This window comes from Neolamprologus multifasciatus, chromosome 7, assembly GCF_963576455.1.
Source record: "Neolamprologus multifasciatus chromosome 7, fNeoMul1.2, whole genome shotgun sequence".
NCBI classification, from domain to species: domain Eukaryota; kingdom Metazoa; phylum Chordata; class Actinopteri; order Cichliformes; family Cichlidae; genus Neolamprologus; species Neolamprologus multifasciatus.
In genome coordinates, this window is record NC_140445.1 from 19099541 (window position 1) to 19119890 (window position 20350).

The following is a 20350-nucleotide window of genomic DNA, read 5'->3' on the forward strand; positions in this document are numbered from 1 at the left end:
AACAACCTCGTGCTGTATTGTGGGAAGTGTGCCCCTAACAAACATGGCTGACACCTTTGGAGACGGTTTGTTCAGCGTGTTTGACGATGAACAACAAAATACCACAAATAAAAAAGTACCGTCGAGTGTGGCGGCAGAACCGGGGTAAATATGTATTTTCTGGAGAAATTTTTTGTGTTTGTTTTGGAAAGTTTTTTTCTCCGCGAGGACGGTAGTGCCATGGGTGCTCGTGCCAGTCATAGTAACAGCCATCGGTTCGTTAAAGAAACACCGGACAGAAAAAGGCTTATTGGGCTTAAAGTTAACAATATTATGGCATATATAACTCTGAGCCCATTTCTCTTGAACACGGGTTTGTAGCTAAGTGTTTGTGTGCCCTTCATTGGTGAATCGTGCATGTTGGCTAACAGCTCGTGTGTTTCTGCTCTCTATAGGAAAGCTGCAGCCAAAAATGAAACCGACAGAGATGTCGGTCCGTCTGTCCGACCCAAGAGAGAGGCAGACAGTGACGGTGGAGAGGAGGTGGTGTTTGTGAAGAAACCTCGACATGAGGCAGTTTCGGCGAATGAACTAAAGTAAGAAGGGAAGCTTTGTTGTGTTCATGCAGGGTGTTAGTGGACACAGTTATTAAAATGCTCAGCAGCAAGTGATGTAAAACCAGCTTCATATTATTAGAAATATTTAAATTATCCCTGCTTGTGAATGTTTATCCACGCATTTAATATCGAGCAGCTTATCCCAGGTCTCATAGCATGATATGTGGGTTACCCCTTGCACATATCACCAGTCTATCACAGGGCTTACATATGATTGTAATATCCTAATCATAAATATAGGAGGTGTCATCATCAAAATGTTATTTCAGATATTCTCTGAGAAGGGCTCCTCGAAGTGGAAATGTGAAAGAAAGAGAAATGCAACCTGCAACTGGATAAAATGTCATCCCCTTCCTCCTCACCTGTGCGCCGAAGAGCGCGCTCTAACACATGAAAATGTGCATAATTATGCTTATTATTCCTGATATCATCACAGTTATTGTCGGCATATTAGACATACAACCCTCCTGTCTCCGGACAGTTGACAAGACCCAGCTAAACAACAAGAGCTGGTTATAAGCTCACATTATGCCAGTTAATGTCAGGCTTGAGTGTCGTTTTCCACATGAATCACACTTTCCCTGTGATAAACATTTTGATTATGTGAGTTCATTCACATCAGAGTTTGTTCTATTTCTTCTTTCTTTTTTCAGTCTTGCAGAATTTATGCCTCAGGTGAAAGTGGAGCAGGTGGAAACAGTGGAAGGATGTTCACATGAGGTAAAGAAAATCTGTTGTTTTTTGTTTGGTTTTTTAAGAATTTTATTCATTTTTAAATAAACAAGCAGAAAAAATAGTGATGATAACTGTTTCTATTTCTGTACTTCCCTGACAGGTTGCTCTTCCTGCCAGTGAGGAATATAAACCTCTGAAACCACGAGTGGGAAAAGCAGCCAAGGTATAAGGGGCCTTAGTGTGAGTTTTCAAGAACTGACATTACCGTGGGATTGCTTTCCTTTTGTTCTGATACATCTTACTCGTCTTGCAGGAGTACCCTTTCATTCTCGATCCCTTCCAGCGGGAGGCCATATTATGTATTGACAACAACCAGTCTGTGCTTGTGTCTGCACACACCTCTGCAGGGAAGACTGTTTGTGCTGAGTAAGTGTCATCAGTAAACAATTTATACTGAGTGATCACATTTTTCCTCATTCCAGTTGATTATATTTGGCTAAAATGCAGCTTAGAATTTAAACTCAAACTACAGAAAATGTGATGCTGACCATTAAAAGTTTATAGAGACTAGAGATGATACTCACTGTTGTGCTGTATCAATGCCTTCTTGGTAAATGTACTGACACGCTGGAAAGCAGCACTGAGAGATATTATGAACCTTTATAGCCCACTGATTGGTCATAAGACTGAACCAAAACGAAACAGGTATTCTAAACATTTTTCATTTAATATGAACTAAAACATGAAGACTGGTCAGCAATTGTGCTCAGTAGGTGTTCATAGTTCTTTAAAAACACTTTTTAATAGCTTTCTCTGATATCTTTCTGCAGATATGCCATTGCGCTGGCTCTCAGGGAGAAGCAGAGAGTGATCTTCACCAGCCCCATCAAGGCTCTCTCCAACCAGAAGTACAGAGAGATGTACGAAGAGTTTCAAGATGTAGGACTGATGACAGGTGACGTCACCATCAACCCTACTGCCTCTTGCCTCGTCATGACAACTGAGGTAAAAAAAAAAACTAAAAAAAAACAATTTTGTGTGGATTTGAGACATTATTACATTTGCTAGTTATATCCTTATTGAAGAATGTTTTTTGATGCTGCTCAATCCAGAGGTCGGTCAATGATAAACTTCTTCTCTCCCAGATTCTGAGGAGCATGCTGTACCGAGGCTCTGAGATCATGAGGGAAGTGGCGTGGGTCATCTTCGATGAGATCCATTACATGAGAGACACGGGTGGGTGTAAAATAGAAAAGTGATGCAGACGATCTGTAAAATTACAGATCAGTGTGTTTTGAACATCCAAGAATCAAATAGATTTTCTCCTGGGTACAAACAGAATTCATGAGTAAGTTATGGATGGATACTTGACTTGGATCCCTCACACAGTGACTCGCTGCAACATTAGCATCCTATGCAAATGTTGCATCCTATGCAAATTCATCGCATTCAAATTCATTGAATGCGATGAATTTGAATGCATCGCATTCAAATTCAGTGAGCCCTTTAGAACAACCCTTTCATTTTATTTCTACAAAGGCAGACTGCATGGCTTTAGGAATGATTTTACACACCTGCAGTAACACCAGAAATGTCTGAATTCAAAGATTAGGAGATGTGGACCTGCAGCTTTCAATTGTCCATACAATATATGTTCTAAGATTACTAATACGCTGTTGAAAAAAATTGCACATGGCATGTTGTCAAATTAAATATATATATTTGAAATAAACACGTTAACATGTTTTCTAGCGTTTTATTTCCTGTAGTCTGGTGCAGTTGAGCCAGTGAATGAAAATGGAAGTGAAGTAAAACAATTGCATGAAAAATCAGTGTTTATACCTTCTTTGTTGACTTTTCATTTACTGATTTCTCAACAGCAGCACTTAAGGCTCAGTTGAATTAAAGTCTATTTTAACCCTGTGGTTAAAAAAAAAATGTCACATGACGGCTTTTGGTTGGTAACACGTCTCACTGGTCTGTGTATTTCAGAGCGTGGCGTGGTTTGGGAGGAGACCATCATTCTTCTTCCCGATAATGTGCATTATGTTTTCCTGTCAGCCACCATCCCCAATGCCAAACAGTTTGCTGAGTGGATTTGTCACTTACACAAGCAGGTGGGATGTTGTACTGCCTCATAGTATAATTAAAGTTCTTATAATGTTCCTAAGTGAGAAGGTGACAGTTAAATGAGTGACTTAGGGTAGTTTTTCTTTGTTTTTATGTTTATTGATTTATGCTTTTCTAATGTCTCCTGTAGCCATGCCATGTGGTCTACACAGACTACCGACCCACTCCACTGCAACACTATATCTTTCCAGCAGGGGGTGATGGACTCCACCTGGTTGTTGATGAAAATGTAAGGACACGTGGAAACAACACTCATTAGGGCTTTTCAGAAGAAATGAATTAATAACTCTTTGGACTCAGCTTCATCTCCTTCATTGATAATTCTGCTTTACACAAGTAGGGCTAAAATAACAATTTGTGTATTCTAAATTTGGATGCATCAATTAGAAACAGCCGCTATAAGGTAATGTATAATTCAGGACGTTTTTTGTGTTTGTATTTTTCTCCAGGGAGAATTCAGAGAGGACAATTTCAACACAGCTATGCAGGTGCTGAGAGATGCTGGGGATTCTGGGGGCAGCAGCGGAGGTGCCAAGTGGGATCCAAAAGGAAGGAAAGGAGGCACTAAAGGTGTGTGGGTTTGCTGGATTTTAATGTAAAAATCTTTGATTCAGTAATTCATATAAGATTGCATGTCTTTGTACTTTAATCAGGCCCATCAAGCGTGTTCAAGATAGTGAAGATGATCATGGAGAGGAACTTCCAGCCAGTGATTATATTCAGCTTCAGTAAGAAAGAGTGTGAGGCCTACGCTCTGCAGGTGGCTAAACTGGACTTTAACAGAGGTATGTGCATTCCTGGAAACTCTCTAATCTGTGTGTGTGTGTCAGGATTTTCCCCACGAAAGCGTGCGGCCATGTCTCTGGTAAGAGTAGCAGTATAGTCAGTCAAGTTAAGTTGTTTGCAGTCATGAAAGCACCGGTAGACTTTGAGGAGGTCTTTGCAAACGTGCTGTTTGATAAGTGCAATGTGTGAAAGTTTACTGCTGACAACTAAGCTGATAGATTAATATCAAAGGATGTGTTTCTGGCATTTGGTTTGTAGCTCTGATGTGTGCTGAATGAGGTGAGGTCAGACTCTTTGTCAGTCAAGTTCTGAATATTACAGATTAAAAGCTTATTTTTTCCTCTAATAAGATTAGAAATTATTGACTTTTTATAATTTGATCATGAGAATATTATTATACAGTGATGTTGCTTTTTTTGACCAATAGCTTCACTGCATTTGTCACTTATGAGGTGTCAGGTCACAAGACCAGTCAGTGAGCAGATTTTTGAGATGGCAAATGGATTTTCTTTGCCAACTGAAACATCAACACCATCTGTTTTTGTGACAAACTGTTCAGAGAGCGGGGGAAGAAGATGAGATTTAGCAAATAAATCAACATTGCTAAATTGTTGGCAGGGAATGTAATTTAATCTTCCTCACCCAGCGATTACCATCAGTGTGGCTTATTGTGCCGTTGGTGCTGCTGTTTGGTCCAGTGGATAAGTGGAGGAGTTGCTTCATAAGAATAAATCCTCACATGATTGGAGACAGTCCAGCAGCAGACTGAGCTTGGCTCACATCCACCTGCTCCAAGTCAAACATGCTCATCAAATCTTAAGTGGGAGATCTTTTCCTTCCCCATTTCAGTTTGTTTTTTCTGCCCGGTGACATTATTATAAATGAGAAGGTTTGTTTTCACACTGAGCTCTTCCAGCACTGAAATCCCGTGCAGATTGCCAATGATTTATCAGTATTGCACAAAACAAATGGAGACATTGTGCCAAAGACAGTTCCTCATTTTCACAAGTTTCTTGTGTTCTTGTGGTTTCAGTAAAGCTTTTGTTTTTTGTTTTTCTTAAGAAAAATTGTAGATACTGAGATAATTTCAGTAGACTGGAGAAAAAGGGTATATCCACATATATACAGGTCTTATTTAAAATGAGTTTTTTTCCATGTTTGTTTTGAAAAATATCATTTTTGATTTTTGGCATGCTGTTGATGCCGAAGCAACAGGTGATGACATACAGTGGGGCAAAAAAGTATTTAGTCAGCCACCGATTGTGCAAGTTCCCCCACTTAAAATGATGACAGAGGTCAGTAATTTGCACCAGAGGTACACTTCAACTGTGAGAGACAGAATGTGAAAAAAAAAAATCCATGAATTCACATGGTAGGATTTGTAAAGAATTTATTTGTAAATCAGGGTGGAAAATAAGTATTTGGTCAATAACAAAAATACAACTCAATACTTTGTAACATAACCTTTGTTGGCAATAACAGAGGTCAAACGTTTACTATAGGTCTTTACCAGGTTTGCACACACAGTAGCTGGTATTTTGGCCCATTCCTCCATGCAGATCTTCTCAAGAGCAGTGATGTTTTGGGGCTGTCGCCGAGCAACACGGACTTTCAACTCCCGCCACAGATTTTCTATGGGGTTGAGGTCTGGAGACTGGCTAGGCCACTCCAGGACTTTCAAATGCTTCTTACGGAGCCACTCCTTTGTTGCCCGGGCGGTGTGTTTTGGATCATTGTCATGTTGGAAGACCCAGCCTCGTTTCATCTTCAAAGTTCTCACTGATGGAAGGAGGTTTTGGCTCAAAATCTCACGATACTTGGCCCCATTCATTCTGTCCTTAACACGGATCAGTCGTCCTGTCCACTTGGCAGAAAAACAGCCCCATAGCATGATGTTTCCACCCCCATGCTTCACAGTAGGTATGGTGTTCTTGGGATGCAACTCAGTATTCTTCTTCCTCCAAACACGACGAGTTGAGTTTATACCAAAAAGTTCTACTTTGGTTTCATCTGACCACATGACATTCTCCCAATCCTCTGCTGTATCATCCATGTGCTCTCTGGCAAACTTCAGACGGGCCTGGACATGCACTGGCTTCAGCAGCGGAACACGTCTGGCACTGCGGGATTTGATTCCCTGCCGTTGTAGTGTGTTACTGATGGTGACCTTTGTTACTTTGGTCCCAGCTCTCTGCAGGTCATTCACCAGGTCCCCCCGTGTGGTTCTGGGATCTTTGCTCACCGTTCTCATGATCATTTTGACCCCACGGGATGAGATCTTGCGTGGAGCCCCAGATTGAGGGAGATTATCAGTGGTCTTGTATGTCTTCCATTTTCTGATGATTGCTCCCACAGTTGATTTTTTCACACCAAGCTGCTTGCCTATTGTAGATTCACTCTTCCCAGTCTGGTGCAGGTCTACAATTCTTTTCCTGGTGTCCTTCGAAAGCTCTTTGGTCTTGGCCATGGCGGAGTTTGGAGTCTGACTGGTTGAGGCTGTGGACAGGTGTCTTTTATACAGATGATGAGGTCAAACAGGTGCCATTCATACAGGTAACGAGTGGGGGACAGAAAAGCTTCTTACAGAAGACGTTACAGGTCTGTGAGAGCCAGGGATTTTCCTTGTTTGAGGTGACCAAATACTTATTTTCCACCCTGATTTACGAATAAATTCTTTACAAATCCTACCATGTGAATTCATGGATTTTTTTTTCACATTCTGTCTCTCACAGTTGAAGTGTACCTCTGGTGCAAATTACTGACCTCTGTCATCATTTTAAGTGGGGGAACTTGCACAATCGGTGGCTGACTAAATACTTTTTTGCCCCACTGTAACTCTGATCATCTAGAAATGCTGGCTAACCAGAGGCCTACAAACAGTAACAAAGCACACAGTCTGACGTCACAAAAAGGAGATAAAGTTGTCAACACCTTTGGTGTTGCAAGACTTGCAAGAAAGAAGTTTTCAGTATTTTATTTGTTTATGCTTTTAGCTACAGCAAAATTCCCTTACAAATGTAATTATTGGACTTGAAGTGGTTTCATGAATAAGGGCCAGTCCACATGGACTGAGATGGACAGAGACCGCCCACCAGCAACAGCAAATACTATAATGTGTTTGGCACAAAGACAACAGAGACTTGCACAATCCCTGAGTGGTTGATGTTTCTCTGTAGGCAATTCCCCAAAACCCCCTATCTCCGTTGGTCCACGTTAACCCCACATTTCCCAGGATTAATTATGTGTTGAATAATATTTTAAAATCACTCAAACTACACTCCTTTCTTTGTTACAGATGATGAGAAACGTCTGGTGGAGGAGGTTTTCAACAATGCAGTGGACTGCCTATCAGATGAGGACAAGAAACTGCCTCAGGTAAGTGTTTCTGCATGCTCTCACACTCAGCTTTCTCTGAGCTTGTCAAGGGTTTATTTATTTATTTAAACATGGTTTTTGAACCTGATCTTAACACCTTGTAAAATCTTAGCAAAAAGCTTCACTGTTTCCTGCTGTGATGAGTCCTGTTAAAATCAGTCCTGTACCCAGTAACAGCGTAGTAGCTGTTATTGGGTACAACACGAGCAACAGCAAAGCCCAACCCTACCACACACTTTTCCATTACGAGGGTTACGTTGGCTTTGGTTTCGTCAGCTGTGATCAAAACTGTCACTGAGTAAGAAGTTCAACAGTAATGAGCTTGTTTGTGTTCTTCAGGTCGAGCATGTGCTGCCACTGTTAAAGAGGGGGATAGGGATCCATCATGGAGGCCTACTGCCCATCCTGAAAGAGACCATAGAGATCCTCTTTTCTGAAGGCCTCCTCAAGGTACAGTGGTGATTCTACTTTAATGAGATTTGTCTGTCTCTGCAGGACTGAAAATTTCAAAAATGTGTTTGTAACAGACGTTTAGGGGAAATACTTTGTTTGCTCAAAAGTTTAGTACATAGTCATATTAATGGATTTGATGAATAGAAAATGGCTTTCCAAATGTTTTATGAGGAACACTTTGAACATGTTAATTAGTCCTTGAGGATGCAGTTTCATCAGTGTCTATTTGTAAGTGATAAAATGTAAATATTGAGATGAGCTTAATGCTCCTTATTTCCATTGCAGGCCTTGTTTGCCACAGAGACATTCGCCATGGGCATCAACATGCCAGCTCGCACTGTGCTCTTCACCAGTGCACGCAAGTTTGATGGCAAGAATCACCGCTTTGTAAGTTCACGCAGTCAAACACAATGGTCTCCCCCTCTTTTATGTCTTTAATACAGAATTTTCTCAGCAGCAGTATTAGTATGGATGTTTGGAAAAGTTGCACTTCCAGAAAGATATGTCTGTCTATGGCTTCTGTTTGAGGCCAGTAAAATGCAGAGCTCGCCATAAATTGTGCTTTAAAGCTGCTCTGTCAAGTGTGCAGTTGTTATGTAGCATGTTATTCTGAAGCCTTTATAAGGTCTTCAAGCGCTGCAGCTTGCATTGCCACATAAACAGCCTCATATTGTTTACAAGGGGGTGCTCTAAGGATTAAAGAGAATGAGCGAGAGTGAAACTGCCCTCCAAGAGGTTCAGCAGAAACATCTGTTGCCTCTGATGGTGCCAAAACTCCACGCAGGCACTCATACTTCACCTTCATTCTTCAAAAAACTCTCTTCCAACTCAAGAGCTGCTCTGAAGAACGTGTGAAATGAAGATCTGATCATTTAAACTCTTGTTTGTTTTATGTGCAAAGAGAGGTAAAAATGTGGAGCTTAGTCAGTGCCATGTGTGATTCAATGAACAGTAGATGAGTGATGTAGATTCATAGCAATGCAGATAATTGCCTAGGCAGTAATTGAATAAATATGCAGATGTTCAGTGTTTTGTTTTTTCTACCTTCATTTATGCTGTTTTAACCAGTTTTTCAGTTGTACATATATTTCACATGTACATAGACGTTCTATAATATAATTTATCTTCCCACCTTGTGTAGATAACATCAGGTGAGTATATCCAGATGTCTGGGCGTGCTGGGAGGAGAGGAATGGACGACAGAGGGATTGTTATTTTCATGGTGGATGAGAAGATGAGCCCAGCTGTGGGTAAACAGCTACTCAAGGTACTGTTAACCAGGCTGCTGCAAATGATTTTTACCATCACTTTCAGGTTTTTTAGTCCCTAGCATTATTTTAACCACTGACTCCAAAGTTTTAGAAGTGATTCTTAAGTTGTTCTTTGTCAGAAATCACTGACATTTTAATCATTTTAACCATTTTAATCCTATCCTGCTGTGCAGGGCTCTGCAGATCCTTTGAACAGTGCCTTCCACTTAACCTACAACATGGTGCTCAACCTGCTGCGTGTGGAGGAGATCAACCCAGAGTACATGCTGGAGAAGTCTTTCTACCAGTTCCAACACTACAGGGCTTTGCCTGGTGTAGTGGAGAGTAAGCATTTCTGTATGCACTTGTTCACACTACACACTTGGGTAGTAACTAACAGACATACAAATATGAACATAAATAGTAATCACGGACTTCAATAGCATGTATATGTATATTCGTAGTATGATGACTGTTTAAAGTGTCATCTTCAGTTGTCTGGTATGAATTACGTGTGATGTAGTTCTAAGATGAATCTAAAATGACTGTGTTTGTGCAGAAATTAAGAAGTTGGAGGAGCAGTACCACACCATTGAGATTCCCAATGAAGAGAGTGTGGTCACTTACTTTAAAATCAGACAGCAGCTGGCCAAACTGAGTAAAGAAATCCAGGAGTTCATCCACAAACCCAAATACTGCTTGCCATTCTTACAGCCTGGACGACTTGTCAAGGTACTGCTGCACACTTAGACCAGCAGTAATAATGGAAGATTTTCACATCATTTAACAAGTCTGTATTTTCATCTTTCAGGTAAAAAATGAGGATGCTGACTTTGGCTGGGGAGTGGTTGTAAACTTTTGCAAGAAGACTAATGTTAAGGTAAGTTAGTGGCACCTGTAGGCAAATCCAAGGTCCTGTGGCTATGACTAACACACATTTCCCATTTAGACGACTACAGACTCAGAGCCGCTGTATGTCGTAGAGGTTTTGGTCCACTGTAGTAAGGACAGTGTGAAAGATGCTGCAACTGAAGCTGCTAAACCTGCCGCTCCTGGGGAGACTGGAGAGATGCAGGTGGGTGGAGCAATCACAAGAACACACATAACTTCATATACACAAATGGGAGCGCCATAATTGAAATCACCTTTTTCCGCCCAGGTGGTTCCAGTGATGCTCCATCTCCTCACTTCTGTCAGCTCAGTTCGTCTTTACATCCCCAAAGACCTGAGACCCTATGACAACAGACAGCTCATGCTCAAGTCCATACAGGTACAAAGCAGAGCCATTTCTCAAGGTGTTGAAGATATTAGTGTGAATCATTTACATTTATTTTTTTTTCCTCCAATTATTTTGTCCACAGGAGGTGCAGAAACGTTTCCCAGATGGTGTTCCTCTGCTTGACCCCATAGATGACATGGGCATCAAAGACCCTGCATTAAAGAAAGTTATTCAGAAGATTGAAGCCTTTGAGCACCGCATGTACACCCATCCCCTGCACAGTGACCCCAACTTGGAATCTGTCTATTCTCTCTGTGAGAAGAAAGCTCTGGTGAGAAACTTTGTCAAATTTCAAGCCATGGGATGCCCTGCTAAATGTCAGGCCTTATGAGAGCATAACTAAATGGTGTCAAACTGGGCTAACCTAGCTTGTAGTGGCATGATTTGCATTTGTATTTGCCTGGTAAGTGATGTTTGCGTAAGTAACCATCACTGTCACTGGGGTATCCACTGTGTCAGCTGTAAACTAGTAAGCGTGAGTAATGCTATACGGTCGGGAACAACTATGTGGCTGGTTTTAACCAGTTGCCTTATCACACCGCTGATCAAGAGTGTGAAAATAAAGAGTGTGAGAATGAACCGCCTGAAGGCTAGGACTGAGTTAATGAGTGTGGGTATTGGTCTCCAGTTTGCCATTTTTATTTATAACCTGTTGTTCTTTGCTTTTTCTCTGACTTGTTAATGGTTTTGATCATGGCTTCTCTGGAAGTCGACTCTGAGCACTGTTTCAGTGAATTCAAAGGTTCCTACACTGTTGAACACTTTGTTACTACCCTGTGGGGGTCATATATCGCAACAAGGTACTAACAAAGTATTTAGTTGTCTATCACCTTTGTGTTGGAACAAAGCATCACTTTTGGTTAGGGTTGTTTATTGGTAGCTTTGATTGATATTGGGATGTATTGTCTATACCACAACAGGTTACTATAACAAATAACAGCTAAACACTTCTAATTTCTTAATGTTTGAACTTTCCTGCTCATCTACAAAAAGTACCTTTTGTTAGATGAGACTTGATTTCTTTTTATTGGATTTTTCTGTTCAGTTGTGGTCAAATATGTGCATACAGGCAAACAGGAAAACTGCTGCTTGTGAATGTTATTCCTTCCTTCAGAGGTCCAGTAAATTTAATTTTGCTTTCTTTGAACACCAAAATGAAACAAAAGTGCTGCTAATCCTCAGGTTCATCTTTTTATTGTTTTTTACAGATGCTACCATTTCTGATGTCTCATTTATCTTATTTGTTTAGCCAAACAGGTAGCACTGGCTGAACTCAACACATCTTACAGATGCACAAGCACTAAAAAGTCTTAGCTTTAGATTTAAGTGTTCATGTGATGTCACTTATCTTTACCAACACATTCAATTCAATTCAATTCCAGTCACCATTACAGCGAAGTCTTTGCTTCTTTCTTTGATCGATGAGCAGTGCTGGTGATGTCTGTGTGTGTGTGTGTGTGTGTGTGTGTGTGTGTGTGTGTGTGTGTGTGTGTGTGTGTGTGTGTGTGTGTGTTAAACAAAGTAGAAGAGGTTGAAGTGGATCAATTAAATAGTTGGTTTGAGATAAGCATGCACATGAACATCTGATGCAATTGTCTTTCACATTCCTCTTCATCACTCTGACAGCTAAAGTTGCTTGAAGTTTTCTGATGTGCTAAACAACTGGAACCTATCACACAGCTTTTTGAGACTTTAAGAAACCCTGAAATCAAAGTTCAACAAGTTAAAAATGAAGAAATTTGCATAACATAACTGTGTGTGTGTGTGTTTTAGATCGCAGCAGATGTTCGAACAGCCAAGCGAGACCTCAAAAAAGCTCGAACCATCTTGCAGATGGACCAGCTGAAGTGCAGAAAGAGAGTTCTTCGAAGACTTGGCTTTGCCAGTCCCTCTGACGTCATTGAGATGAAAGGGCGGGTCGCCTGTGAAATTAGCAGGTAGGGGAGGGCGGGGCACACACACACACAAAGCTGGGACAGTGAAGAAAATGTTTGAGCTGTGTCTGTATGGATGAACCTGAAAACTTCAGGTTACTTGTGTAACCCCGGCTCTCACAGCAGCATGAGTGAGATGTCTCAGCATGGGATGATGCACCTACTTGCGTATTCCTTAAAAGCCTTATTCCATTACAACAATCCTGATTGGCTGATGATTGAAACGACCACGTTGGACAGCCACCCAACCTTATGAAGCTTGCACTACTATATGGCCATTTTTTTAATTTTTTTTTTAAAAAGATAAGCAGTTTTTCTCACTTCACCCCAGCAAAAAGGGAATCTCACTCATGCTACCCTGAGAACTGGGGTTACGTGAGTTACCTAAAGTTCCTATTTCTAGCTTTTGTTTTGATGTCTTACAATTAAATATTTAGCATAAAAAAGCAGATTCTTACTCCGTTTTTATAGCTGCTGTTTTCAAAAGATCAAGATATTGAAGCAAAGTCATTATATAATTAATTTTCTGTATAAATATCTCCAGTGCTGACGAGCTCCTGCTGACTGAGATGATGTTCAACGGTCTCTTCAATGATCTGACAGTTGAGCAAGCCACGGCCCTGCTGTCCTGCTTTGTCTTCCAGGAAAACGTAAGGACAAACAAACACAAATGCATCACTCACTCTATGTACAAATATTCATCTTTTCCCGAACACTAATATAAACACCTTATTCCCATTCCTGTAAGTTCGAGCTGCTTTCACATTCTTGGCTTCTTCTCCTGCTTTACAGTCAAAGCAAACACCACACTCTCAAAATAGGGCGATCCAGCATCAGCACATGTTTAAACAGACTTTCATTGGTTTCTCATTAGCTCAGTCCTGTGAACAGGAAAATTCTGACCTCAATCCCATATCCGACTGTCTCTTATTAGCCAGCTTCAAATGTTTACACAGGGAATAATGACAAGCAGCTGTCAGCTGTCACGGGCGACCGTGGCTCAGGGGGTTGGGAAGCGCATCTGTAACCGGAAGGTTGCCGGTTCGATTCCCAGGCTCTCTGTCGTTGTGTCCTTGGGCAAGACACTTCACCTACCGCCTACTGGTGTTGGCCAGAGGAGCCGATGGCGCGATATGGCAGCCTCGCCTCTGTCAGTCTGCCCCAGGGCAGCTGTGGCTACAACTGTAGCTTGCCTTCACCAGTGTGTGAGAGTGAATGAATAGTGGCATTGTAAAGCAATGCCACTATTCATATAGCGCTTGAAAAGCGCTATATAAATCCAATCCATTATTATTATTATGTTTCCAATTAATCTGATGCGCATGTGAGTGCACAGCTGTCAGTTGTTGTCTTTAAAGACGACCTGCTGCTATTTTAGCTGTTGATGATGGGGACTTTAGCCAATTAGCATGTTTTTAAAGAACTCAGCGTTGGTTGGAAGAACACCTGAAAATAAATTGTACATTTGTTACTTATTGAGCCAAGTTCATCACCTTCTCAATAACTTGCAGACGTGAACATACCTCTAATCCTGCACATTAGCTTCTCAGAGGAGCCACCAAACAGATATTCACTGAGATCAAGTGCATGTTAACATTAGTTTGCATCTGCAGACCAAACGGCTGCTCAGATGCAAAATAGCACACTAGAATATGTGTAAATACCACCTGACTTCAATACTGCTGTATTGAAAAATTAAAATTAAAATCCAGACCACAATAAATATTTACAGAGCAGATGTGGCTGCTTATAAAAGTGATAACGGCAGCCTAGGAGGCCCTAAGCTTTCTGATGAAAATAACATTAGTATCTCAAATTGTTATGAGACGGAGACTTATATTTGATTCTAGGGTACTTCGGTGTACAGTGGAGATCGTGCTCGATTCAATGACTACAAAGTGCCCAGGTACAGTGGCTGTAAAATTAGGCAAAATCATGACCCCTCCATTATGCTCCTGCCAGTTAGTGAGAGGTGATATGAGCTGCTGATATGCTTTGGTTCATTGATGAGTCATTTTGTTTTGTGCAACTTTGCAAACCTTATCCATGTTCTTCCTAGAGGGAAGTCACTTTCTCCTTGTAGTCCTTCCATACAAGCCATACTTGTTCATTCTTTTTCTAATTTAATTATCATGAAATTTGGGCCTTTAACATGCTAACACTCCCATAGAGTGAGACGCAGCTCTTGGATTTTTTGCAGTTTCCCTGATCATTGCATATTCTGACCTTGCTGTGAATTTAGCTTGGATGCCCACCTGGCAACTGTCTTTACATTTGATAATGAATAATCTTCCTCACTGTAGAAGGATGGACTTCAGATTGTTTGGGAATTTCCTCATAAACCTCCACAAATTTATTTGATGCTTCGCTAAAATAATTACTGATGTCTTTCCTCCTTGTATTCCTCCTGTATTTTCTGAAAAATTTAGACATGCGTGCAGGAGTTATGCTGTATTATGATTTAATAACATTAACATTTATATGGTACTTGTAATAATTATTTAGAATGTATTTTTATTGTTTAAAAGAGCAAACAGATGTTGTGGTTTTTTCCTCCAGGCCAGCGAGATGCCAAAACTAACTGAACAGCTCGCTGCACCGCTGAGACAGATGCAGGTGAGACGGCATCAGAGTGGAGCGGTATCTTGTTAAATGCGTGAACTTTAGTAGAAATGAAAGCATCACTGTTTCTGTTGTGTTCAGGAATGTGCAAAGCGCATTGCCAAAGTGTCAGCAGACGCCAAGCTGGAGGTGGACGAAGAGAGCTATCTGAACCAATTTAAACCCCACCTAATGGACGTGGTTTATGCCTGGGCCAACGGGGCCACATTTGCTCAAATCTGCAAAATGACCGACGTCTTTGAAGGTTTGTTACTTCTCTTACAATCTGCAGGTGTTTAATTATTAAGATCACTTGAATTGGTTCCTTTCTCCAGTATCAGGTAATATTTTCTATTTGAGGCAGATTTTGTGGGTCAGATAAGTTATTTGATACAAAATGAACACATTTACTCTCAAAAATATATATATAGTAGGGGTGCAACGATACACAAAATTCACGGTTCGGTTCGGTTCAATACTTTGGTGTCACGGTTCGATATTTTTTACAAAAAAAAATGTTCATGCCTTTTTATTAATTTGTCATTTATTAAATTTTCACGGCACATTCTGCACCACATCTCTGTGCGTTCATCATTTGTTTGAAGCCAGCTCACCTCCTGCAACCACTTTTCCGAGAATACGCGCTTCTTTTGTGGTTCGGACTCCTTCTGACATTTCTTTGGAGGTGGAGGAACATCACAGTAATTGCTTAAAGGAGCTTCTTCGACATCTTTAAGAGTTCTAAACAAATGTCTGTCCTCCTCCTGAAAATCTTATGTACGCAAACACGCATTGCAACTTCTTATCTTGTGTGCGTTTTTATTTTGACAGCGAATGCGCACCTGCGGACCACTTATGTGCAGCCCTGGTTATTTAGCCCTTCATATTGCAGCCACAGAAATTCTTTTGTCCATGAAACCATAAAGCTGCACTTTCTTTTTTCCTTATAGTCTGATTTGTCATAACCTTTCCGTTTTGTGGTAAGCTTTTCTTTGGCTGTCACTTCTTCACGCTGACCTGTCTTATGTGGCTCAGCAGAACTAAAATATATATCCTGCTGCTTTTACACACGCACTCACATGACGCTCAGCGATTCTCTGCGCGATCAACCTCTCACATGTTTAAGCTGCGGGAGATTTCACTTGTCATGATTGCATAGTAAGCTAACGATTGATAAGACGATGTCAGAGGAATTGGTGCGCAAATTATCATCACTCACCAATCAGTACTGTCGCTCTCTATACACAGTTCACGTAATTGCAAAGTGAAAGCAAAAAACAAGCGCAAATTCAAACGCGATTTCAGTATGTCACATATTGACAGTGGCCGATGCCAATGACATAATTACCCAGCTACATTTCTGAAAGAATGCAAAAGCATTGACATATATTTTTCCTTCCTACGATAGGCCGACGGGCAGGGCAGAGATAGATTTTGGTAGCCCGACTGGCAAAAAGCCCCAGGACATCGGGCTAGCGATTTTGCGAGCCCTGTATCTGATTGAGGAATCACTCATCTTTGGAAAAGAGAGTTTATTATGGAGAAATGTCTCTTTCCAAAATAAAAGCTATACTATACGCTTCTTCTGGGCTAGATTCTCAGCAGCATATTAAACATATCAGGTCCCCATAAGGAGAATCATGTGCTAACGGCTGTCTAAATGACTCGGGTAAAGTTTGTAGCATGCGTGCTTGTTTTTGTCTGCTTCCACTTGTCTTTACACTAGGATGATGTCGGAGTAAATGTGCAGTCATATTGGTTGTGTTCCCACTAGTGCTGTCAGCGTTAATCTGAAATGACGTTAACGTCACAACACGGCAAATCTCCGTTAACGAGCTACCGCGGATCGCCTCATGAGTGGGGCTGGAAGATGTCAACACATTAACGAGCTAACTGCGCTAACACACTAGTTCCCACCAATTGAGCATTGCTGGCACATCCAACATACTGTTTTACTTTTGTCCATGACACGCTTACCTTCAGGGTCATACGTCACATGAAAACCAAAATAGTTCCAACGCCAGATCTGAATGAGGGTGGGGGAGGTTCAATTTGTCATGTTGCAACTAGCCTAGCTTCTGTCTCGCTAGCTTGCCCTGCGCTCAGTGAATCTGTGTTCGACTACTCCGTCTAGGCTGCACTGTCGAGCGCAGATCCACTGAGCGCTCAACACAGACAGCACCGTCAGAAGGAAAGTTGATAAAATAAATTAAAAATGTTGTATTGTTCGATACATATGCATACCGAACCGAAAGCACTGTATCGAACGGTTCAATATCGATACGAGTATCGTTGCACCCCTAATATATAGATAGATATAAAGATATATATCATCAAAGATTTCTAACACATGTATCTACACACTGGATTTCTGTTTAGGGAGCATCATCCGTTGCATGCGTCGTCTGGAGGAGGTCCTGAGACAAATGTGTTCTGCATCTAAAGCCATCGGCAACACAGAGCTGGAGAATAAGTTTGCTGAAGGTAGGAAACACATTACACCAATTTTTCATTTGAATGAATATTAGCTCCCTTTTTAAATGTAGTCTAACATGATAAATCCTTAAAAAGTTGGACATTTTTCACTGTTTTCTGTTGGTTTTTGTTAGATTTATTTTTGTATTGTTAAAACTACATTGACAGTACACCTGTGCATCATAAACTTTATTTAGTGCATGCATTTAGTGCATGTTTTTAACAAACCTTTTACGTTTTATGAAGAAGCAAAAACTAGATTCTGTAATTGTTCATGTAAAAGTTGTGACAGAGTTTGAATTGTGTTTCTCTCCCTGCAGGAATAACAAAGATCAAGAGAGACATCGTCTTTGCTGCCAGTCTCTACTTATAGTGTCTTTTAGTGAACCCTGCTCTTTTGTAGTTGTTTGTTTAAAGAGTCACACAGGTAGGAACTCTGTGACGTTCATTCCTGAACTCGGTTGGGTTTCAGGGATTTTCCTTTGCTCAGAATGGACTTAAAGATGGTGACTTAACAGTGAGCTGGTCCAAATAGGTTAAAGGCAATGTGTCCGTCACTCTTTCACTATAGAAGCCATGTGCTTTGTTATTTACTCTTTTTAAAAAAATGTGTAATGCCTTAGTGAACTTAAATTGGTTATTATTCCATTGGCTCCAGCTGAAAGCTCTTTGGGAATGCTAACCGTGCAATCACAGCAACTTCCATAAACACTTTCATCCTGCTGAGGTTTCCCAATCGTTGTCCTCACTGTGCGCATCATATATGGTCTGTTTTCACAGTTCATTGAATATGCATGTTTTGTTTTTGCTTAAATGGCAAAAACGTGCATAATTAGACTGATAATTATTTTGTGCTTTGATCTGAGGAGAGCTCATGACATAATACATCAAATACGTTACACCTGTGTCGATGTTAATAACCCACTTTATTTTTCCGTACTTTTACATGTGTGTACATATTTGACAATTTTCAATAAACGTCTGTATTTGTTTACATACAGATTATATATAATAAGCAAACTGTTGTCCATTCACTTGATGCTGATATTAAACAGAAGTTTGTAATAGCAGCAGCTGTCCAGCCAAGCAACACAGGACCTGAACTGACAGCCTTCTCTGCAGTGTTCTCACCAAACATGGTAGAAACTTCTTCACTTGAATGTTTTTATATGTATTCAACCTCATCTGGTAGTTTATTGGTTTGAACAGCAGGTGGCGGTGCTACATAAAACATACATGAGATTCAAACACCCCACCAGCTCATGAATCAGCCTGTAGATGTCGGGAGGTCCCCGCAGACCAACGAGTTTATCTGCAATGACACAGCAGAGCAAAATTAGCGCGTGAGCACTGAGCCAGCAATTTAACTCAACCCCACCATCGGGCTCTTAAATTGGGGGGGGGGGGGGGGGGGGTGCTCTGCCTCTAATGTTTTTAATAAGGTTTATATGCTGGAATTGGATCACGTTTCATTATATTGTCAACTTCATCTTGAAGTTCATTGGTTTGAACAGCAGGTGGCGGTGTTACTTGATATTCAGATACACCCCAGCTCACGTGCTCAAAACCCGCTTCCAAATCCATTACCACACAAACGAAGTGAAGCTGCAAAATAATAAGCAACTGAAGCTTTAACATTGATAAACATCAGTATGCTGTGCTTTGCGTGTCAAAGTAAACATTTAGCACACGGGTGTTCTGGCTGCTACGTCAACGCAAATGTATCCAGGTCTATATTTATATGATGCATGTTGGAGAGTGAACTATGGAGATCATTTACCTAAACGTGTCTTTTACACAGTTATTTACTGAGTTGATTGAAAAGCAAACTGAGACCTGCTGATCTCAGAGTTTATAGGAAATGGGTGCAGCAATTTATTGAAACATACAAATGGAAATATAATGCAAAATAGTGTTTGCACAATTTTTATGAACGTGAAAGTCAATATTTGGTCATCTCTATTCTTCAACCCATCCTGAACTCTCTTAGGTAAGTTTTCCTGTAATTTCTTTAAGTTGTTTTCAAGAATATTTTTCGCGGCTTCTTGGAGGACATTCAAAGCCCTTCTTTGGATTTTGGCTGCCTTTTGTTCTGCTCTCTGTCAAGATGATCCCATCACTGCTAATGTTGAGTTCTGGGCTCTAATCAGGCCAGTTGTTTCCAGCCTGATGCTCTCCTGATAGTATTGCATGATGAATCAAAATCTAACCAAACTGGCAGAGCGTCCACTGTGTTTTACAGACTGCAGTAAGCACTCATGTTGTACCTCTATCCTGACCTTCTCCGGATTGACCAGAATTTTCAAATTTGAAGTCATCACTCCATAAAACTTGCTGCTTCTGGTTTTCAGTTGAGTTCCTGTGTAATACATTTATATGTAAACACAACACTGGTTCCTCCCGTGATGTTTGTGTCTTACTTTTGCTTGAATTATTCATAGGTCAGTGTTAAGATCCTTAACATACAAACAAAAAACATGGTCAGCTTCAAGGACTAAACTGAAAATGAGTGAAAAAGCAGCGTCTTTCAGCTTAAAATGGTAAGTCTTTTTTTGAGAGCTTTAGTTTTTGATTGTTCGGGTTAAATCACTCAGCTTTTTATAAAAACTAGTGAAAACTTTGCTTCAGTTGTTTCTTTTTACACGTGAACATCTATCCACGCATTTTCTGCGAGCTTTTCCTCTAAAAACTGCTTATCTTCTCTGCTTAGTTACTAGTAGTTGTCTCATGACATACTGTTAATAATCAATATTAACATTAACTGAATGATTCAGTTATTTCTTGGTTTATCTGCAT

General features: G+C 40.6%; 1 protein-coding gene across 1 annotated transcript; it reads left to right on the plus strand.

Annotated features, from left to right (window-relative positions):
• The first annotated feature begins 1 nt into the window (after position 1).
• Positions 2–18574, plus strand: mtrex (Mtr4 exosome RNA helicase). Its single transcript, XM_085168341.1, has 27 exons — positions 2–144; positions 435–575; positions 1250–1316; positions 1432–1494; positions 1585–1697; positions 2102–2276; positions 2417–2507; positions 3264–3388; positions 3532–3630; positions 3851–3971; positions 4055–4186; positions 7483–7562; positions 7902–8012; positions 8301–8402; positions 9157–9282; positions 9460–9610; positions 9825–9997; positions 10077–10145; positions 10215–10340; positions 10425–10535; positions 10627–10815; positions 12318–12481; positions 13023–13128; positions 15038–15094; positions 15182–15344; positions 17459–17563; positions 17875–18574. Exons 1-27 carry the CDS (start codon positions 44–46, stop codon positions 17925–17927), a joined length of 3114 nt encoding a protein of 1037 aa, XP_085024467.1. The 5' UTR covers positions 2–43; the 3' UTR covers positions 17928–18574.
• The last annotated feature ends 1776 nt before the right edge of the window (positions 18575–20350 follow it).